At 37.6% G+C, this 18,021-nt stretch overlaps 1 protein-coding gene across 3 annotated transcripts; it reads right to left on the bottom strand.

Annotated features, from left to right (window-relative positions):
* Positions 1-4,789: 4,789 nt before the first annotated feature.
* LOC149303306 (DNA replication complex GINS protein PSF1) lies at positions 4,790-10,943 on the bottom strand. Of its 3 annotated transcripts, XM_089481624.1 has the most exons (7): positions 10,869-10,943; positions 8,780-8,844; positions 8,332-8,430; positions 7,744-7,834; positions 6,929-7,045; positions 6,167-6,241; positions 4,790-4,858 (listed from the first exon to the last, which is right to left on the bottom strand). In XM_089481624.1, the coding sequence occupies exons 1-7, from the start codon at positions 10,941-10,943 to the stop codon at positions 4,790-4,792; spliced, it is 591 nt and encodes a 196-aa protein (XP_089337750.1). The 3 variants fall into 3 exon arrangements, with proteins under 3 accessions (XP_089337750.1, XP_089337751.1, XP_089337752.1); XM_089481625.1 differs by lacking the exon at positions 6,929-7,045; XM_089481626.1 differs by lacking the exons at positions 7,744-7,834; positions 8,332-8,430; positions 8,780-8,844.
* Between the last annotated feature and the right edge of the window lie 7,078 nt (positions 10,944-18,021).

Raw genomic sequence — 18,021 nt, forward strand, 5'->3', positions numbered from 1 at the left:
ACCTGGATGTGGTTCAGTCCCCCAAGGCTAATGACACACCAAGTTGTTACAGGGGATCGGGCTGCAGGGGGGGGTCCAGGCTGTCAAACGACAGCCTGTTCTCCCGTGCAGCGGCAGGGATGTGTTCCTGACGCTGCACGAAAGGCTAGACGTCCCGGTACGTCTATAGGGGATTGAAGGGGTTAATTTTGGTGTGTTACTTTTAATAGTGTTTTTTTTTTTATTTTAAAGGTGTTTGGGGGTCATTTTCGGTTTTGGCCAAGTGAATGCTGGCCAATCTGCGCCAGTATATAGATTACGGCTGTTAACTTTAACATACATTTACATTCCACCTATGCATTTCCTTCAGAAATTGCTAGCAAAAACATTTACCTAACTTTCACCTTAATAGTATGATGACATAATCCGTTATTCCATAGTTACCGAATTGATGTTTTGATTCTTTTTGTGTATTCTGTAGCTGGAAAAAAGATGCAAAATGGGATCTGTTGTTGAAGGAGAACGCACATCTGATGAAGGCTCTTCAAGTTACTGAGGAGTGGCAGACAAGAGCAGAAAAGACAAACTACCTCCTACAAGAAAAGATTGCGGCTCTCAACAACGCCATTAGGAAAATCACACCAGCATCCTTGGGTGTTTGACATTTGCACCAGGATTTTTCCTTAACGTTGCACTACAGACTAGAACATAGGACTAGAACAGAGACTTATGGAAATAGGAGCAGAGATTAAATTTGGAAGATAATTTAATGAAATCTCAATCTGTGCAGCCAGTCATGAGTGAATATATATATTTTTTTAATTTATTTTTAATTTACGTGCCCGGTTTGGATCTTCTCCTCTTTGGATCAGCCACCTGAAATGTTTTAATACCGAGTAAAATCGGTATATGGAAACTTAACATGCACCAATGGCTGTCGTGCAGCTTGATATACGGAATCTCTGATGTACACGTTGTCCGAGAACGATCTTATCCCTTCTCCCACCAATAAAAATAATTTTTTTTTTGGAAGCATGAAATTGGTTTCTAACATTTTAGCAGCCCAACATGTCTATTTAGGCTAGGCAATCTACGTTAAGTTGGTTCATCTGTTAGACCTCACCAACAGCTTCTTCTATGAATGGTTATTTCCTTCGCCCCAAACACAAACCTTAAATAATCAGTTAAATTCTGACTACAAACATGTATTATCGTGAAGTAGAACTAGCTGTTATGGTAAATGTGGTGCAGCTGGCCTGTACTAACACCACCCTTGCAATAGAAACTACATGGAAGTTACAGAAGTTGCGATTCTGTATAAATTTTTTTTTGCGTATATGGGACAATGTCAACAGAATATTAAATGTATGTGTGGGAGGTTTTTTTATTTTTACATCCAATGTTTTGGACCCTGTAGTGACTTTCTATATAACTTCTCTATCAATTCTTCTCATTTCTTTACAAAATTGTTCATTATTTCTTGTCATTGTCACATTTTCCCTGTCTGTGGTGCAAGGTCTCAGCTTTCTATCCCCATTTTCTATGTAGTATGTAGTGGAAAACATGAATAAACTACCTGTTGTGTTCATACTTTAGATGCTGCTTAGTATATTTTTCTGTTTTTTGGTCACTGCACTTTTTCAATGTGTTTTCTTACGCCTTTTCTTTTGCGAGTATGCATGTTATAGCTGTGTGTGTGTGAGGGGGAAGCTATTTTTTTTTTTTTTTTTAAACAATTTATTCAAAGAGGATAATGCACAGATGAAGTACATAAAAGAAATAAAGGGCAAACTGAAATACATTTTTATTGTATTTGTACACTGTATCAGCATCACAAAAGGGTCAAAACATCAGGACGGAATGCTCGGCAGACCCATGTGTAAGAAAATACATATAAAGAATGAACCAACAGGAAGGATAAATAATACAGGCAGGTCTGACAGTAGCCGTTTATGAACGACGTCCGTAGAGAAGGCTTGGTCGGTAAACAAGACAATCAAAAATATAACGAACATGTATTAACTTAGCCCCATCACAACTCCTGAAGCACCCCCCCAACCATAGCCTGAGAAGGACGAAACCCTGGAATGGGGCAGATCCCCCTCAGCGCCTGAAGACAGAACCAACCAGTGGAATGAAAGGAATTATAAAGGGACAATTTTACAGAGTCATCTAGGACCGCAATAAGGGAAGAAGAATTTAGCTTTAACTTCCCTATGCATAGCGGCCTCTAACCAGTCTAGTCGAAAAATACTATGCAATCGGGAAAGAACCACGTCAAGAAGAGGCGGGGAGGACGGGGGAAGCTATTTTAACCACATACAGCTATTGGGGTAGAGAATATTTTAGTACGCTGCCCATCTGGGTCACTCCTGTGCCAGCCTCTGATTTCATATTGGCCATAAGTTTATACCTTAACTTCCTTTATTTGCTATTATAGCTGTGGGTTTGATTCTGCAGTGCCACGGAATCGTGTGGAAAGTAGTTTTCTCAGATATTGGCCATTGGTGTTACTGCTGTTGTGTCTACCTTTTACGCTTGGGGGTTCACGTGCGCATGTGCTCCTATGGAGGAGCCTCCACTGCCCCTGACACTTTAAAATGTAAAGACAGCCACAAAAAAATAATGTTGGCAAGAATATATTATTTCATCCACAAATTTGTAAGCTGTATGTCAACTGGAAAAAACAGGAATCTGAAAAAATAAACTATTACGTATTAATAAATTACATTTAAATAAATACCATTTACTGAACAGATATGGTGGTAATGCATAACCCCATCACTATATACTAAAGCAACTCACACAGAAGACAATTATACATTTAACTATTTATTAATTACTAATTCTAAGTCATCTAAATATCCAATACAATCCACAAGAGATTGTTATTTCACTAGAATTGATGTTATTATTCCCTCTAACCAGGGGAACCAAGCTTTGGTTGCCGCAGTCCAAAGAAGAGAAGCCTCTCAGATTCTTCAGGTCTAGTAGTGGCCTTGGTTGTTGTTGGTGGGGTAACTGTTTTACGCAAGATGTCATCAGCGAGGCAGAGGATGGATCTCTGAAGTCCAGGTGGTGCGAGGTTATTATACAAGCGGCAATTTATGGCTCCTTCTGATGGTGGTTGGGAGATAAATGGTTCCTGCAAGGGCTCTGCTTCCTTTACTACGCGAACAATATCTTTCTCTGCATTTTTTACATCATTCCTGTTGACAGCCAGCTCTTTTTGGATAGTAATCAGAGTATTCCAGGTGGTATTCTGCTCTTCTCTTACCTTTTCATATTCTATTACAGCGCTCTGAGCCCTTTCATTAGAGATGTTTAATTCTGATTTTAAATTTTCTATCATCTCCACAGAGGCCTTGTGTTCCTCCTTCAAATCGTTGTAATCTTTGGTTATAGCTAGGCTGTACGAAGCTAGGTCTAAAAATGCTTCCGGTCCTGTCCCCATTTGCGTCACCACCATCCGTACCTCCACTGTCTGCGATTCCAGCAGCGTCGCTATGCTCTTTCCAGATTGCATCTCCCTTCTACATCTCTCAAGCTCCTCCATGTTTGCTTTCAATTCCATCTGCTGTTCTTCAATGCGCTGCTGTTGTTCCTGCAGTTGGGAAGTCAGTTGGTCGACTTCCCTCTTTAAAGATTCTGGGTCAAGAGCAGGACCATCCTGCTCTCCCACATCAAAATATAACTTCTCCAGAAAACATTTGCTGCTTTTCAGCTCCTTTCTGCACCGTGGGCACGATACTTTGGGGCTAGTGCAAAACCACTGAAGGATGCACTTGTGATGGAAAGTGTGCCCGCAACAAATCGCTGCCACGTCACAACTGTTATCTAAATAGTCCATGCAAATACTGCATGTTGCCCAAAGGGGCATGGCTGCAGCTTTCTGTAATCTCTCTACTCAAGTTATTCGCCTCTATTCACCTCTACACTGTGAAGAAAAATGTGCACACGGAACTCTTGGATCCCTGCTATGACTCTTCTCATGTTTCTGATGTCATAGAGCAGCCATGACTGAGAAAGTTTAACCTCTAAACTGCTAATCAGTGAGTGTTCATGTGATTGAGATGACTAAGGATTCTGTTTAAAAACAGATATTATTTTGCTTTAAAGTGTGTCTGTTGTTGCAAAAATGACAAAGTGACATTGTTTTGTAGAGCATTCATTCCCGCTTACTCATTGTGCTAGCCAATCAGTAAACTAAATATTTACATTAAATATATATTTTTTAAAAACAGTGTTGGCACCTATGTATTGTCACAACAGAAGGGTTAAATATATATTTGCAGCAGGGGCTAATATTTATATATATCAGCAGCAGGGGCTAATATTAAAAGAATGAAAATTAACTGCCAGTTCAGCTGTTATTTTGAAATCATATTTCAATCACAGTCTTTACTTCAAACAGATAACTACATATTATGTAGTCAAATGCGTGTCTAACGCATATATATTTTATAATTGCCCCCGCCCCAAATACGAAAGCTGGAGATGCCACTGCTATCCTGCCACCAACATTGATCAATAGATAATCTAGGGAACAAGATGTTTTAAGGGCCTTTACATCACAAGTGCATGTTATGAAAACCATGTACTTTGATTTTCAAATGTGTATAAAAGTTCATATATGCAAAACACAGAAGTTAAAAAATAAAAATTTGTAAGCCATTATGTTTTATTACACAGACAGGGACGCAGAAGTATAATTCAACATTTAGTCATAAATACATACATTCTGGTGCTGATCTGAGTGAAGGCTACAAATTTATTTTGGTCTATAATTAGCGAGACATGGAGAGCATTTTTAAGATAACACGTGTTCCAGAACGCCTTGTCTAATTAACTGCTCACATTTCCATCTTGGCAAAAAATGCTGGAGGGGGGAAAAAAAACAAAACAACACATTTTTAATATGAAACAAATTAACATTCAACCCAAGATTAGCATCTACTCAAAGTAAGCCGTATGTTGTTATACAGCAAATGTAGGAAACCTTGGCCACACATATCTTACTATAATTTACAAACAATGAAAAAATAGTTACATTCGAAAGAAAGGAAGACTCCTAGTTACTCATCACCCAAATTATCGCGTAAATTTACAGATGAACTTGTATGTAATTTTCTAATAGTAATTTTTTATTTTTAAAGAAACAGTCTAGTCCCCAAATCTATATTGATTTCCATTTTTCACGGACTCCTAATAATTATACTGAATGCAAACCAGTGCGGGATTTTTGTACTTATCGAACTAGAGACTTCCGAAGCATAAAATAGTATTGTACAGTCAGGTAGGTTACCAGCCACAATAACCTGCTTCATCTCATTTTGTTCCAATAAACTTTATATGTAGACCTGGAGGCTGCCACTGTTATGTCATATTTTGGGGGACTTTCCTTGTGCAAACACCACACTGATTCTTCATAGCAATAATGTGTTGCTCCACAGGCTTTCATTAAAAAAAGACTGTCCAGCTGGGTTATTAAGCCATTATTGTGCCATTCTATAGTTTAACACAGGCAATGTGAAATGAGTCAGGGTTCTTGTCAAATGCACTGGGTTAAGGTAACAGCTAGAACACTTAGACAACAGTACAATATTTTTAAGAAACATACTTTTAACCGATACTAGTAATAAGAAAGTTTGGGGGAGTCTCTCCTCTGGCTGGCATCTAATGAAATCAGGAAGCTTTAATGTGTAAGCCTCTCGCACATGCTTAGTAGCATGGCACTAAAGCAGCGATTAATGGCATGTATGCTAGCAATACATCAGTGTTCAGATAGCATACACGCCATTAGAGATCAGTGATGGGAGATCGGTCCCGATGTATAGGGTCCCTGCATACAGTTGAAGAAGAAAGAAGTTGACAGAAGAACGCCAATAACTAATCATCTACACTGATTTTCATAAACAAAATTGACTTTCATTTACAATTATTGGAGTAGGTCCCCTTTAAACTGCTGTGATCTGCATTTCATACGCAAACAGAAGCACTCACTAGAAAGTAAGCTGTCAGCGTAAAATTGGTATAATATACTTATTTGAATGTCACCTAAGAGTCACGCAGTATGAGACATTCAAGCTGACAAATCCACATAGTACAAGTACTTTAGGCTATTCTAAGAAACAAATAGGACTTATATCCAATGACAGGCAATTGCTTTACGTGAACCATTAATTACCTGGCTGTTTTTCTTTAAGAGAATTGATGTTCCATCTTCAATTTCAAACTCCCCGTAGTCTCTTATGCAGCGTACCTGAGGGGGAAAAAGAAAGTGGTAAAATACAAAGGGTGATCTACTTTAAATATACCATATCTTCCCATATTTTGATTTGAAAACCTGTATTTTAAAGAAACATAGTCCAAAGCATTACAGGTCATCTTGCAGAGGTTTGCTCACAAGACACAGATTTAAAGGTGAAGAATCACTACAATTATAGACATGCCAGCTTGGGTATATTATATACACTATGGACAAAAATATTGGGACACTTGACCATTACATCAACAGGGATTTAATGACATTGCATTCTAAATACATAGACATTAATATGAAGCTGGTTCCCCCCTTTGCATCTATAACAGCTTCCAATCTTCTGGGAATGTTTTCCACAAGATTTTGGAGCGTTTGAGGGATTTTTCCCCATTCATCTAGTAGGGTTATTTGTGAGGTCAGGCACTGATGTTGGATAAGAAGGCCTGTCTCGCAATCTCCGTTCATCCCAAAGTTGTTTGATGGGGTTTAGGCCTTCCCCAAACTGTTTCCACAAAGCTGGAAGCATAGCATTGTGCAAAGTGTCTTTGTATGTCCCCTTTAACACATCAAGACATTTTGGACCATGCCATGACATAAAAAGTGTGCTCAGGCAAATAGCAAGACTGTCAACGACCCTGCAGACACAAAGTGAAAAAAGAAATCTTACGTACAAAACCACACACTCACCTCAATATATAAGCTTTTTGGCGGCTTCATATCCTGGGTTATATCCAAACCCTCTTCACCTCCTAGGGATCTCATGTATGTGGCCAAGGACCTTTTGTACTGATTAAACCAGTCAGTCTACAAAAAAAACAACACATTGGGGTTAACTAGAATTATAAAAATTAACAAAACATAAGTGACATTTTTGAAAAGGCAGCTGGTCTATGACATACTATAGTAGTATGCCGATAGCCAGAAATACATAATTAGCATGATAAACACAAAGTTTAAAATCCCAAATTAGAAACACCTAACAGTACCAGGCAGATTCATAATTTATAGATCCTCCAATAATTGTTTATTATATTATCTGTCTGCCTCTTCAGCCCCATCTTCGTGTTGGCAGAAGCAGGTGTTTCCTAAAATAAGGGGTACAGCAAAAAAGCTCTACAGGTTTACACAGTGCCAGAAAACTATGCTTAATACAGAAACCACTGCATAAAAGGGCCAGTTACCAGGGAATAAGCACAACACCGGTGGCCTGATTGCCCAATAGGGAGAATGGCCCCGTTCTGCAACCACCCTAGGCCGGCATATCCCACACAATCTGTGGAATTACGAGGGATATGCAGATTATGTGAAAATGTCATTCACGCAATCTGAAATTACGCACAAAGGATGAAAATGTCATTCACGCAATCTGAAATTACGCACAAAGGATGATAAAGGAGTCCTAATGTTTGCTTTACAATGGAAACGTTGCGTTATCCTTGTCTGAATTTTGAAAGTTTACTTTAAAGAATAGTTCTTTCCATAAATGTCTAACACCAACAAACCTCTTCTGCAGACATGTGGAATCTCAAGGCATTGGGGAGCACACTGCCATATTCCCATCGGAGAGCACGGATCCGAAGTAAGCGGTCATACCTGCAAATCAAAACAGCCTCACTTAGTGGCATAAGATAAGCAATATTTTGGGGAAAAACCTTGAAATTGACATTGAAAATGATCTTCATCCAATATCACTTTTTCAGTATACAAAGCTGATATTCTTTATAAAGAAATCTGTGAAGAGTGGATGTTGCATAAAAGTGGATCTGTCCAGGTTTTATAAAAAAAAAATTAACTACTCAGCCCAACAGTGTGCGTGCAGGAAGCATCAACTAGCAGCTGAACTACCAGCTTTAGGTACACAATGATGTCACTGACATATCGTACACATGCGTACTTGTTCCATTGGGCAAGATTGACACAGTGCTGCGAAAAAGGTATTTGCCCCTTTCCAGATTTTATTGTTTGCATTCTTAACAGGACCATGTAATATATATATATATATATATATACACACACACATACATAAATAAAACTCTTGTCTGATGTTACTTATTGTTAGTCTCTGTAACATTGGAATGTCAGACACTTACAGATACGCTACAATGCAGCGGCGATTCCTTAGCAGACAACAATGGCGGAATTTAATAGTTGGTATGAGGTCGCTGCGGCCTTCAGACTTTGCTTCGTTACTAATGGAAGAAAATCAGAAATAAGAGCAGCCAAGGTTAACATCCCAGCACAAATAAATTCTGTGTCTGGGATATGAAGTGTACTAAGGACAACAAATTAGTCCCCAGCATATGCCGAGGGAACCCTATTACTGGAAACGGCATTTTAAGGAAGAGTAACAGAATAATATTGTTTATTTTTGATGTGTAGCTGAAAGCTGCATTATGGATCTAAAAAAAGAACCTAAGCAACCTTCATTGCAATAGACGATTATCTGAATTAACAACGTATTACAGTGGCCTGTATGTGGAAACACGTATAATTAAATGTGTGTGTGTGTGTGTTCTCCCATAGCACAAGATGACTTACACATCTGCCTGGTTCTGTTCATATAAAGCTTTCATTTCTTCAAGAACCTGTCGGATCCCATCCTCCTGAAAATACAAGCGCACTAACCGAGATTATTACACGGAGAAAGCCTTAAACTACCTTGAAGTTTGAACTGTTTAAATAAAAACAGTGATTATATATATATATATATACATACACACACACACACACAGTATATATATATATAAAATAAATATAATAAAATTCTGTTTTAATACCTAGCAGATCCCTAGACAGCAGTTACAGTGTAATGATACATCCTATGACCTCGGTCTGCCCTTTCTTCTGATTTTTAGCTCTCATGCACGCTTGCAGGATTTCTAAGGGGCTCCTCTATCATCTGAGTGTCCTTTCCCGTCCCAGCCATCTTTCCCCATCTCCCTTAAGACCCACAACTTTAAGGACACTTACGATCATACGCGCCCTTCCTCCCATATTCCTTTAGCTCACCTTCCCTAACCCCTCTCCTGTAATACTTACTAGTGTGTCGGCTCCATCCCTAACAACGAAGCTTTTACCTCTTGTGTAATACACCCTAAATCCCTCTAGATCAGGGGTGTCCAACATGCGGCCCGCGAGACCTCGAGGTGTGGCCCACGTAAGATCGGCAGCCGGGGCAACCGATGTTACGCGACCTGTGGGAGGGTCTTCTGTACTGCATAGAGGAAGCCATGACTCTGCTCCAGTCCCGCTTCCTCTGTGCAGTACCAGAGACCGCAGAGGGAGGCCGCGCCCTCTGCTTAAGTCTGTGAGCGGCATCGAGGAGCTGCAGTGCAGGTAAGGGGGTGGGGGAGGGTGTTTGAATGAGTATGCGCGATTGAGGGAATTAATCTGTGAATGAATGAGTGTGTGTGTGTGTGATAGCATGGATGTGTAAGTGCTGGAACCTAGGCATGATGGGACTGTGATTGCGGTTAGCAATCACACTCCTATCATGCCAAGTCAGCCAGTACATGCTGAAACCTAGCTAGCTGCCCCCCTTGTGTATTGATGCTGCCAGCGGTATGGGGTCTGCACATCACTTACAGCCACCCTGTACCAGCATGTACTGGCTGACTTGGCATGATAGGAGTGTGATTGCTAACAGCAATCACAGCCCCATCATGCCTAGGTTCCAGCATTTACTGGTTGGATGTGTAAGTGCTGGAACCTAGGAATGATGGGACTTTGATTGCTGTTAGCAATCACACTCCTATCATGCCAAGTCAGCCAGTACATGTTGAAACCTAGCTAGCTGCCCCCTTGTGTATTGATGCTGCCAGCAGTATGGGGTGAGATTAAAATAAAGTAAATGACACAAAAACTTTACTTTTTGTAAAAGTAGGTAACACCCCAATTGGACAAAAAAAATTAGCAATATGACTTGGCATGATAGGAGTGTGATTGCTAACAACAATCACAGTCCCATCATGCCTAGGTACCAGCATTTACTGGTTGCCTGGGTATGATACGAGTGTGATTGTCCAATTGCGGTGTGTTACCTACTTTTATAAAAAGTAAAGGTTTTGTGTCATTTACTTTATTTTAATCTGCATATTTTATTAAAGGCCATATTTTCTCACAGTGAAAAATGAGTGCGGCCCTCGCACGGATACAATTCTGATGAAGTGGCCCACTGCAGAAAAAACTTGGACACCCCTGCTCTACATTGTAAACTCTTCTGCTTACCTATAATTTATGTAGGTAAAATTGTTATGTTACATACCAATTGTTATGCCCTAGAAATAAATAATACTTCTGTCGCACCATACCCGCCATTACCTTTAGAGAGCAATAATACTTTGTAAACACACGCTTAGCATTAAAATCAGGCTTCTATGTAAGAGTCATCAGCTTGCGCGGCTTTTGTGGCTGACAGAAAGCTATGAAGTCCTGCCAAATCCATGACTGCTAGCAGGTATGCTGCAAATCATTGGACTTTTGGGTCCAGCTCTTTTAGAATAGATGAGACTCTCGCCAATCTTCCTGGGGTCTCGTGAGTCTTTCTGCTTAATAAGGACTAAATATACTACGTGTACGGTACCCCTGTATACGTACTAAAGGCACTCTGTAACCGGGGGTCACTCACGTTGAAGGCGGGGAGCTGTCCATCCGAAGCACGTTGTAGCTCCCGGATCAGCTCTATTGCCTTTTCACAAAACATAGTGGACCAAAGCCTGACACCGCCGATAAAAAGTTTCGCGCCAGGACTACAGACGAACACCGGAATCTGACGTATACATGAGGCGGGCGTTCTGAGGAAGCGGTCGCCATTTTCGAACCTGGCAATGAAACCTATACCAAGCTATGGATAAGCGAGGATTACTTTACAGACAGGTTTAAGTACTTATTTTACAAAGTATTCCCCCCTCCTCGCCAGCTATAAACCAGAGATGTATCCGCGTGTCTCCGCTCTCTGGGTTATCCGGGTGCGGCCAATAGGTCAAACCCCGGAAAAATGGCCGCTCCCGTCATAATTTTAAATTTGTGACAGTAGTAGTGTTTCTCTTTGCCTTCTAGCTTTATGGGTCGCGGGAATACGGAATTGGCCGCCTAATGTTGTGAACCAATGGGTGGTTATCGCACTGGTCACTTAGTACGGAACGCTAGAAAGGACAATCTTTCTGTGGTTTGCGTGATCGCGTTGGACGAACTTATGTGGGGCTTGTGTCGGCGGGGTCGCAGGTGAGTCCACTGCCGGGAGAAGCGTGTGTGACGGTATAGTTTAGGGTCCGTTCACTAAACGGGAGAGTTGGATTTCAGCTCCTTGGCTTCACTATGCATTATGAAGGGCCAACCCCTGTGAGCTTCTTCTGCAGGGAGAGCTTGGCTAGCCCTGTCTAATGAACAGATAAAAACGAGAGGCTTCAGTCTCCTTACCTATTGAGTATCATGCATGGCCAGCTCAGCCCTTCTTGCGGAAGACGTTTGCTAGTGATGGCCCTTTATAATGAATGGCCGTTCTGCCTTGTCGCTTACTGTTTAACGCATAGCTCCTGGTATACAATAATAACGTGAAAGATTATGGCTGCGGTTTAGTATTTTATAATGACCCAGGCTAGGAGTAAAACTACACTGTACTTAATATTGCACCTTTTATATCACTGCAATAAACATTATTCTACTGTAAAAGCATACCTGGGAACTTCTCGGCTCTGGCTACCCAGAGCCTTCCCTTGCGGGACGCGGCCAGGACTGCACGCTGGGGAACACCCCCGTGTAAATGAAAAAATGGGCGCTCCCGCGATCCGGAGGATTTAGGTCTTGACCCGGAGGACAGGAGGAGTAGCGCTTACCCGGCAATCTCGGGGTCAAATCCGGAGAGTTCCCAGGTATGTGTATAGGTGATATTTAATGTGTATATATAAACCAAAACAAATATCGTATTAAAATATATATAATTATTACATCAAGAAAAATCCCTAAAGTTTATTTTTATAAAGGGCATTTTTTCATGGGAAATATATATATATATATATATATATATATTACAGAAAATGGCCTTCAATTCAAGTGGTTAATTATTAAATACTTAATAGTATTCTGACAATGTTGTATTAAATGGCGTTTTAGATTGTAAGCTCGTTTGAGCAGGGCCCTCCTCACCTGGGGACGTACTAAACAGCATATTGGGGATGATGGGATGATTGGCTGCAATGTTCAGCACTATCAATAGGTGTCAGTATACTTTTTACACTCATGGTAAATCAAAGTATGTTCTTTTTGGTAGTTCTAGATACTAAGTTGCAACGAATACATTGCAAAAAGAAGCTGCAAATGTTTAACTATTTACTTGCTGAAATATATACAGTTTTATAACGGAAACATGGTAAATTCTATAGAAATAATAGAAACATTTTAAGTAATCAACATATTGATATAATATGGTACATGTATGTGCAAACACCATATTTTACCTGTTTTGATTGGCACAATATGGGAATATATATTATTATTATTTTTACATGGGGATTATGGGTGGAATATTATAGTTACACATGCTAAGGAACACATTTGACCTGTTTTTGATAAGAATATGGCTATAAATATTTTTTACATGGGGAAGATGGGTGGAATATTATAGTTACACATGCTAAGGAACATATTTGACCCATTTCTGATAAGAATATGGGAGTATTATTATTTTTATATGGGGATTATGGGTAGAATATTATAGTTTAACATGCCAAGGAACACATTTGACCCATTTCTGATAAGAATATGGGAATATTATTATTTTTACATGGGGATTATGGGTTGAATATCATGGCTACAGATGCCAAGGAACAAATTTGACCTGTTTCGGATAAGAATATGGGTCTACTCATTTTTATACATGGTGATTATGGGTGGAATATTATAGTTACACATGCTAAGGAACATATTTGACCCATTGCTGATAAGAATATGGGAGTATTATTATTTTTATATGGGGATTATGGGTGGAATATTATAGTTACACATGCTAAGGAACATATTTGACCCATTTCTGATAAGAATATGGGAGTATTATTATTTTTATATGGGGATTATGGGTAGAATATTATAGTTTAACATGCCAAGGAACACATTTGACCCATTTCTGTTAAGAATATGGGAATATTATTATTTTTACATGGGGATTATGGGTAGAATATTATAGTTTAACATGCCAAGGAACACATTTGACCCATTTCTGATAAGAATATGGGAATATTATTATTTTTATATGGGGATTATGGGTAGAATATTATAGTTACACATGCTAAGGAACATATTTGACCCATTTCTGATAAGAATATGGGAGTATTATTATTTTTATATGGGGATTATGGGTGGAATATTATAGTTACACATGCCAAGGAACACATTTGACCCATTTCTGATAAGAATATGGGTATAATTATTTTTTTACATGGTGATTATGGGTGGAATATTATAGTTACACATGCTAAGGAACATATTTGACCCATTTCTGATAAGAATATGGGTATAATTATTTTTTTACATGGGGATTATGGGTGGAATATTATAGTTACACATGCTAAGGAACATATTTGACCTGTTTCGGATAAGAATATGGGTATACTCATTTTTTACATGGGGAATATGGGTGGAATATTATAGTTACACATGCTAAGGAACATATTTGACCCATTTCTGATAAGAATATGGGAGTATTATTTTTTTATATGGGGATTATGGGTAGAATATTATAGTTTATCATGCCAAGGAACACATTTGACCCATTTCTGATAAGAATATGGGAATATTCTTATTTTTACATGGGGATTATGGGTTGAATATCATGGTTACAGATGCCAAGGAACAAATTTGACCTTTTTCTGAAAGGAATATGGGAGTATTATTATTTTTATATGGGGATTATTGGTGGAATATTATAGTTACACATGCTAAGGAACACATTTGACCTGTTTTTGATAAGAATATGGCTATAAATATTTTTTTACATGGGGATTATGGGTGGAATATTATAGTTTCACATGACAAGGAACACATTTGACCCATTTCTGATAAGAATATGGGTATAATTATTTTTTTACATGGGGATTATGGGTGGAATATTATAGTTACACATGCTAAGGAACACATTTGACCTGTTTTTGATAAGAATATGGCTATAAATATTTTTTTACATGGGGATTATGGGTGGAATATTATAGTTTCACATGACAAGGAACACATTTGACCTGTTTCTGATAAGAATGTGGCTATAAATAATTTTTTACATGGGGATTATGGGTGGAATATCATGGTTACAAATGCCAAAGAACACATTTGACCTGCTTCTGATAAGAATATGGGAATTTTATTATTTTTACATGGGGATTGTGGGTGGAATATTATAGTTACACATCCTAAGGAACACATTTGACCTGTTTCTGATAAGAATATGGCTATAAATAATTTTTATATATGGGGATTATGGATGGAATAGTATGGTTACACATGTTTAGTACCTTATTTAACAAGTTTTTGTTAAGAATATGGCTATAATTATTTTCTACATGGGGCTTTTGGGTGCAATATCTAGGTTGCACATGCCATGGAACATAATTGACCTGTTTCTGATAAGAATATGGGTAAAATCATTTTTCTACATTGGGATTATGGGTGGAATATTATGGTTACACATGGCTAGTGATGTATTTCACTTGTTTCTGGTAAGAAAATGGGTATGATTAATTTTTTTCATACATATTATGGATACTATGATATGATTGCATGTGCCATGTAACATATTTGATCTATTTCTGTTAAGAAAATGGTTATAAATGTTTTTCTACATGGGGATTATGGGTGAAATGTCATGGTTACACACCCTTAGTAACATATTCGACCCATTTCTGATATGTTGAATGTTGGTATATTTTTTCTACATAGGGATTATGGGAGGAATAGAATGATCAAAGGGACACATTTGACCTGTTTCTGATAGGAATATAGTTATAGATATATAATATATATAATATGTTACTTAGCATGTGTAACTATAATATTCCACCCATAATCCCCCCCCGTAAAAAATAATTATACCCATATTCTTATCAGAAACAGGTGAAATACGTTCCTTAGCATGTGTAACCATGATATTCCACCCATAATCCCCATGTAAAAATAATAATACTCCCATATTCCTATCAGAAAAAGCCATATTCTTTTAGAAAAAGGTCAAATGTGTTATTTAGCATGTGTAACTATAATATTCCTCCCATAATCCCCATGTAAAAAAATGAGTACACCCATATTCTTATCAGAAATAGATCAAATGTGTTCCTTAGCATGTGTAACTATAATATTCCACCCACAATCCCATGTAAAACAAATAATTATACCCATATTCTTATCAGAAACAGGTCCAATATGTTCCTTAGTATGTGTAGCCATGATATTCCACCCATAATCCCCATGTAAAAAAATATTATACCCATATTCTCATCAGAAATGGGTGAAATGTCTTCCTCGGCATCTGTAACCATGATATTCCACCCATAATCCCCATGTAAAAAATAATTATACCCATATTCTTATCAGAAACAGGTCAAATATGTTACTTAGCATGTGTAACTATAATATTCCACCCATATTCCCCATGTAAAAAAATATTTATAGCCATATTCTTATCAAAAACAGGTCAAATATGTTTCTTAGCATGTGTAACTATAATATTCCACCCATATTCCCCATGTAAAAAATGAGTATACCCATATTCTTATCCGAAACAGGTGAAATGTGTTCCTTAGCATGTGTAACCATAATATTCCACCCATAATCCCCATGTAAAAAAATAATTATACCCATATTCTTATCAGAAATGGGTCAAATATGTTCCTTAGCATGTGTAACTATAATATTCCACCCATAATCCCCATATAAAAATAATAATACTCCCATATTCCTTTCAGAAAAAGGTCAAATTTGTTCCTTGGCATCTGTAACCATGATATTCCACCCATAATCCCCATGTAAAAATAATAATATTCCCATATTCTTATCAGAAATGTGTCAAATGTGTTCCTTGGCATGTGAAACTATAATATTCCACCCATAATCCCCATGTAAAAATAATAATATTCCCATAGTTTTATCAGAAATGGGTCAAATGTGTTCCTTGGCATGTGAAACTATAATATTCCACCCATAATCCCCATATAAAAAAAATAATACTCCCATATTCTTATCAGAAATGGGTCAAATATGTTCCTTAGCATGTGTAACTATAATATTCCACCCATAATCCCCATATAAATATAATAATACTCCCATATTCTTATCAGAAATGGGTCAAATATGTTCCTTAGCATGTGTAACTATAATATTCCACCCATAATCCCCATGTAAAAAAATGAGTATAACCATATTCTTATCCGAAACAGGTCAAATTTGTTCCTTGGCATCTGTAACCATGATATTCAACCCATAATCCCCATGTAAAAATAATAATATTCCCATATTCTTATCAGAAATGGGTCAAATATGTTCCTTAGCATGTGTAACTATAATATTCCACCCATAATCCCCATATAAAAATAATAATACTCCCATATTCCTTTCAGAAAAAGGTCAAATTTGTTCCTTGGCATCTGTAACCATGATATTCAACCCATAATCCCCATGTAAAAATAATATTCCCATATTCTTATCAGAAATGGGTCAAATGTGTTCCTTGGCATGTTAAACTATAATATTCTACCCATAATCCCCATATAAAAATAATAATACTCCCATATTCTTATCAGAAATGTGTCAAATGTGTTCCTTGGCATGTGAAACTATAATATTCCACCCATAATCCCCATGTAAAAAAATGAGTATACCCATATTCTTATCAGAAATGTGTCAAATATGTTCCTTAGCATGTGTAACTATAATATTCCACCCATAATCCCCATATAAAAATAATAATACTCCCATATTCTTATCAGAAATGGGTGAAATATGTTCCTTAGCATGTGTAACTATAATATTCCACCCATAATCCCCATGTAAAAAAATTATACTCATATTCTTATCAGAAATGTGTCAAATATGTTCCTTAGCATGTGTAACTATAATATTCCACCCATAATCCCCATATAAAAATAATAATACTCCCATATTCTTATCAGAAATGGGTGAAATATGTTCCTTAGCATGTGTAACTATAATATTCCACCCATATTCCCCATGTAAAAAAATACTCCCATATTCCTTTCAGAAAAAGGTCAAATTTGTTCCTTGGCATCTGTAACCATGATATTCAACCCATAATCCCCATGTAAAAATAATAATATTCCCATAGTTTTATCAGAAATGGGTCAAATGTGTTCCTTGGCATGTGAAACTATAATATTCCACCCATAATCCCCATATAAAAAAAATAATACTCCCATATTCTTATCAGAAATGGGTCAAAAATGTTCCTTAGCATGTGTAACTATAATATTCCACCCATATTCCCCATGTAAAAAAATAATTATACCCATATTCTTATCAGAAACAGGTCAAATGTGTTCCTTAGCATGTGTAACTATAATATTCCACCCATAATCCCCATGTAAAAAAATGAGTATACCCATATTCTTATCAGAAATGGGTCAAATGTGTTCCTTAGCATGTGAAACTATAATATTCCACCCATAATCCCCATATAATAATAATATATATTCCCATATTGTGCCAATCAAAACAGGTAAAATATGGTGTTTGCACATACATGTACCATATTATATCAATATGTTGATTACTTAAAATGTTTCTAT

This window comes from Sceloporus occidentalis, unplaced genomic scaffold (assembly GCF_023333645.1).
Source record: "Sceloporus occidentalis isolate IW3139 unplaced genomic scaffold, rSceOcc1.0.p SCAF_15, whole genome shotgun sequence".
Taxonomy (NCBI): Eukaryota; Metazoa; Chordata; class Lepidosauria; order Squamata; family Phrynosomatidae; genus Sceloporus; species Sceloporus occidentalis.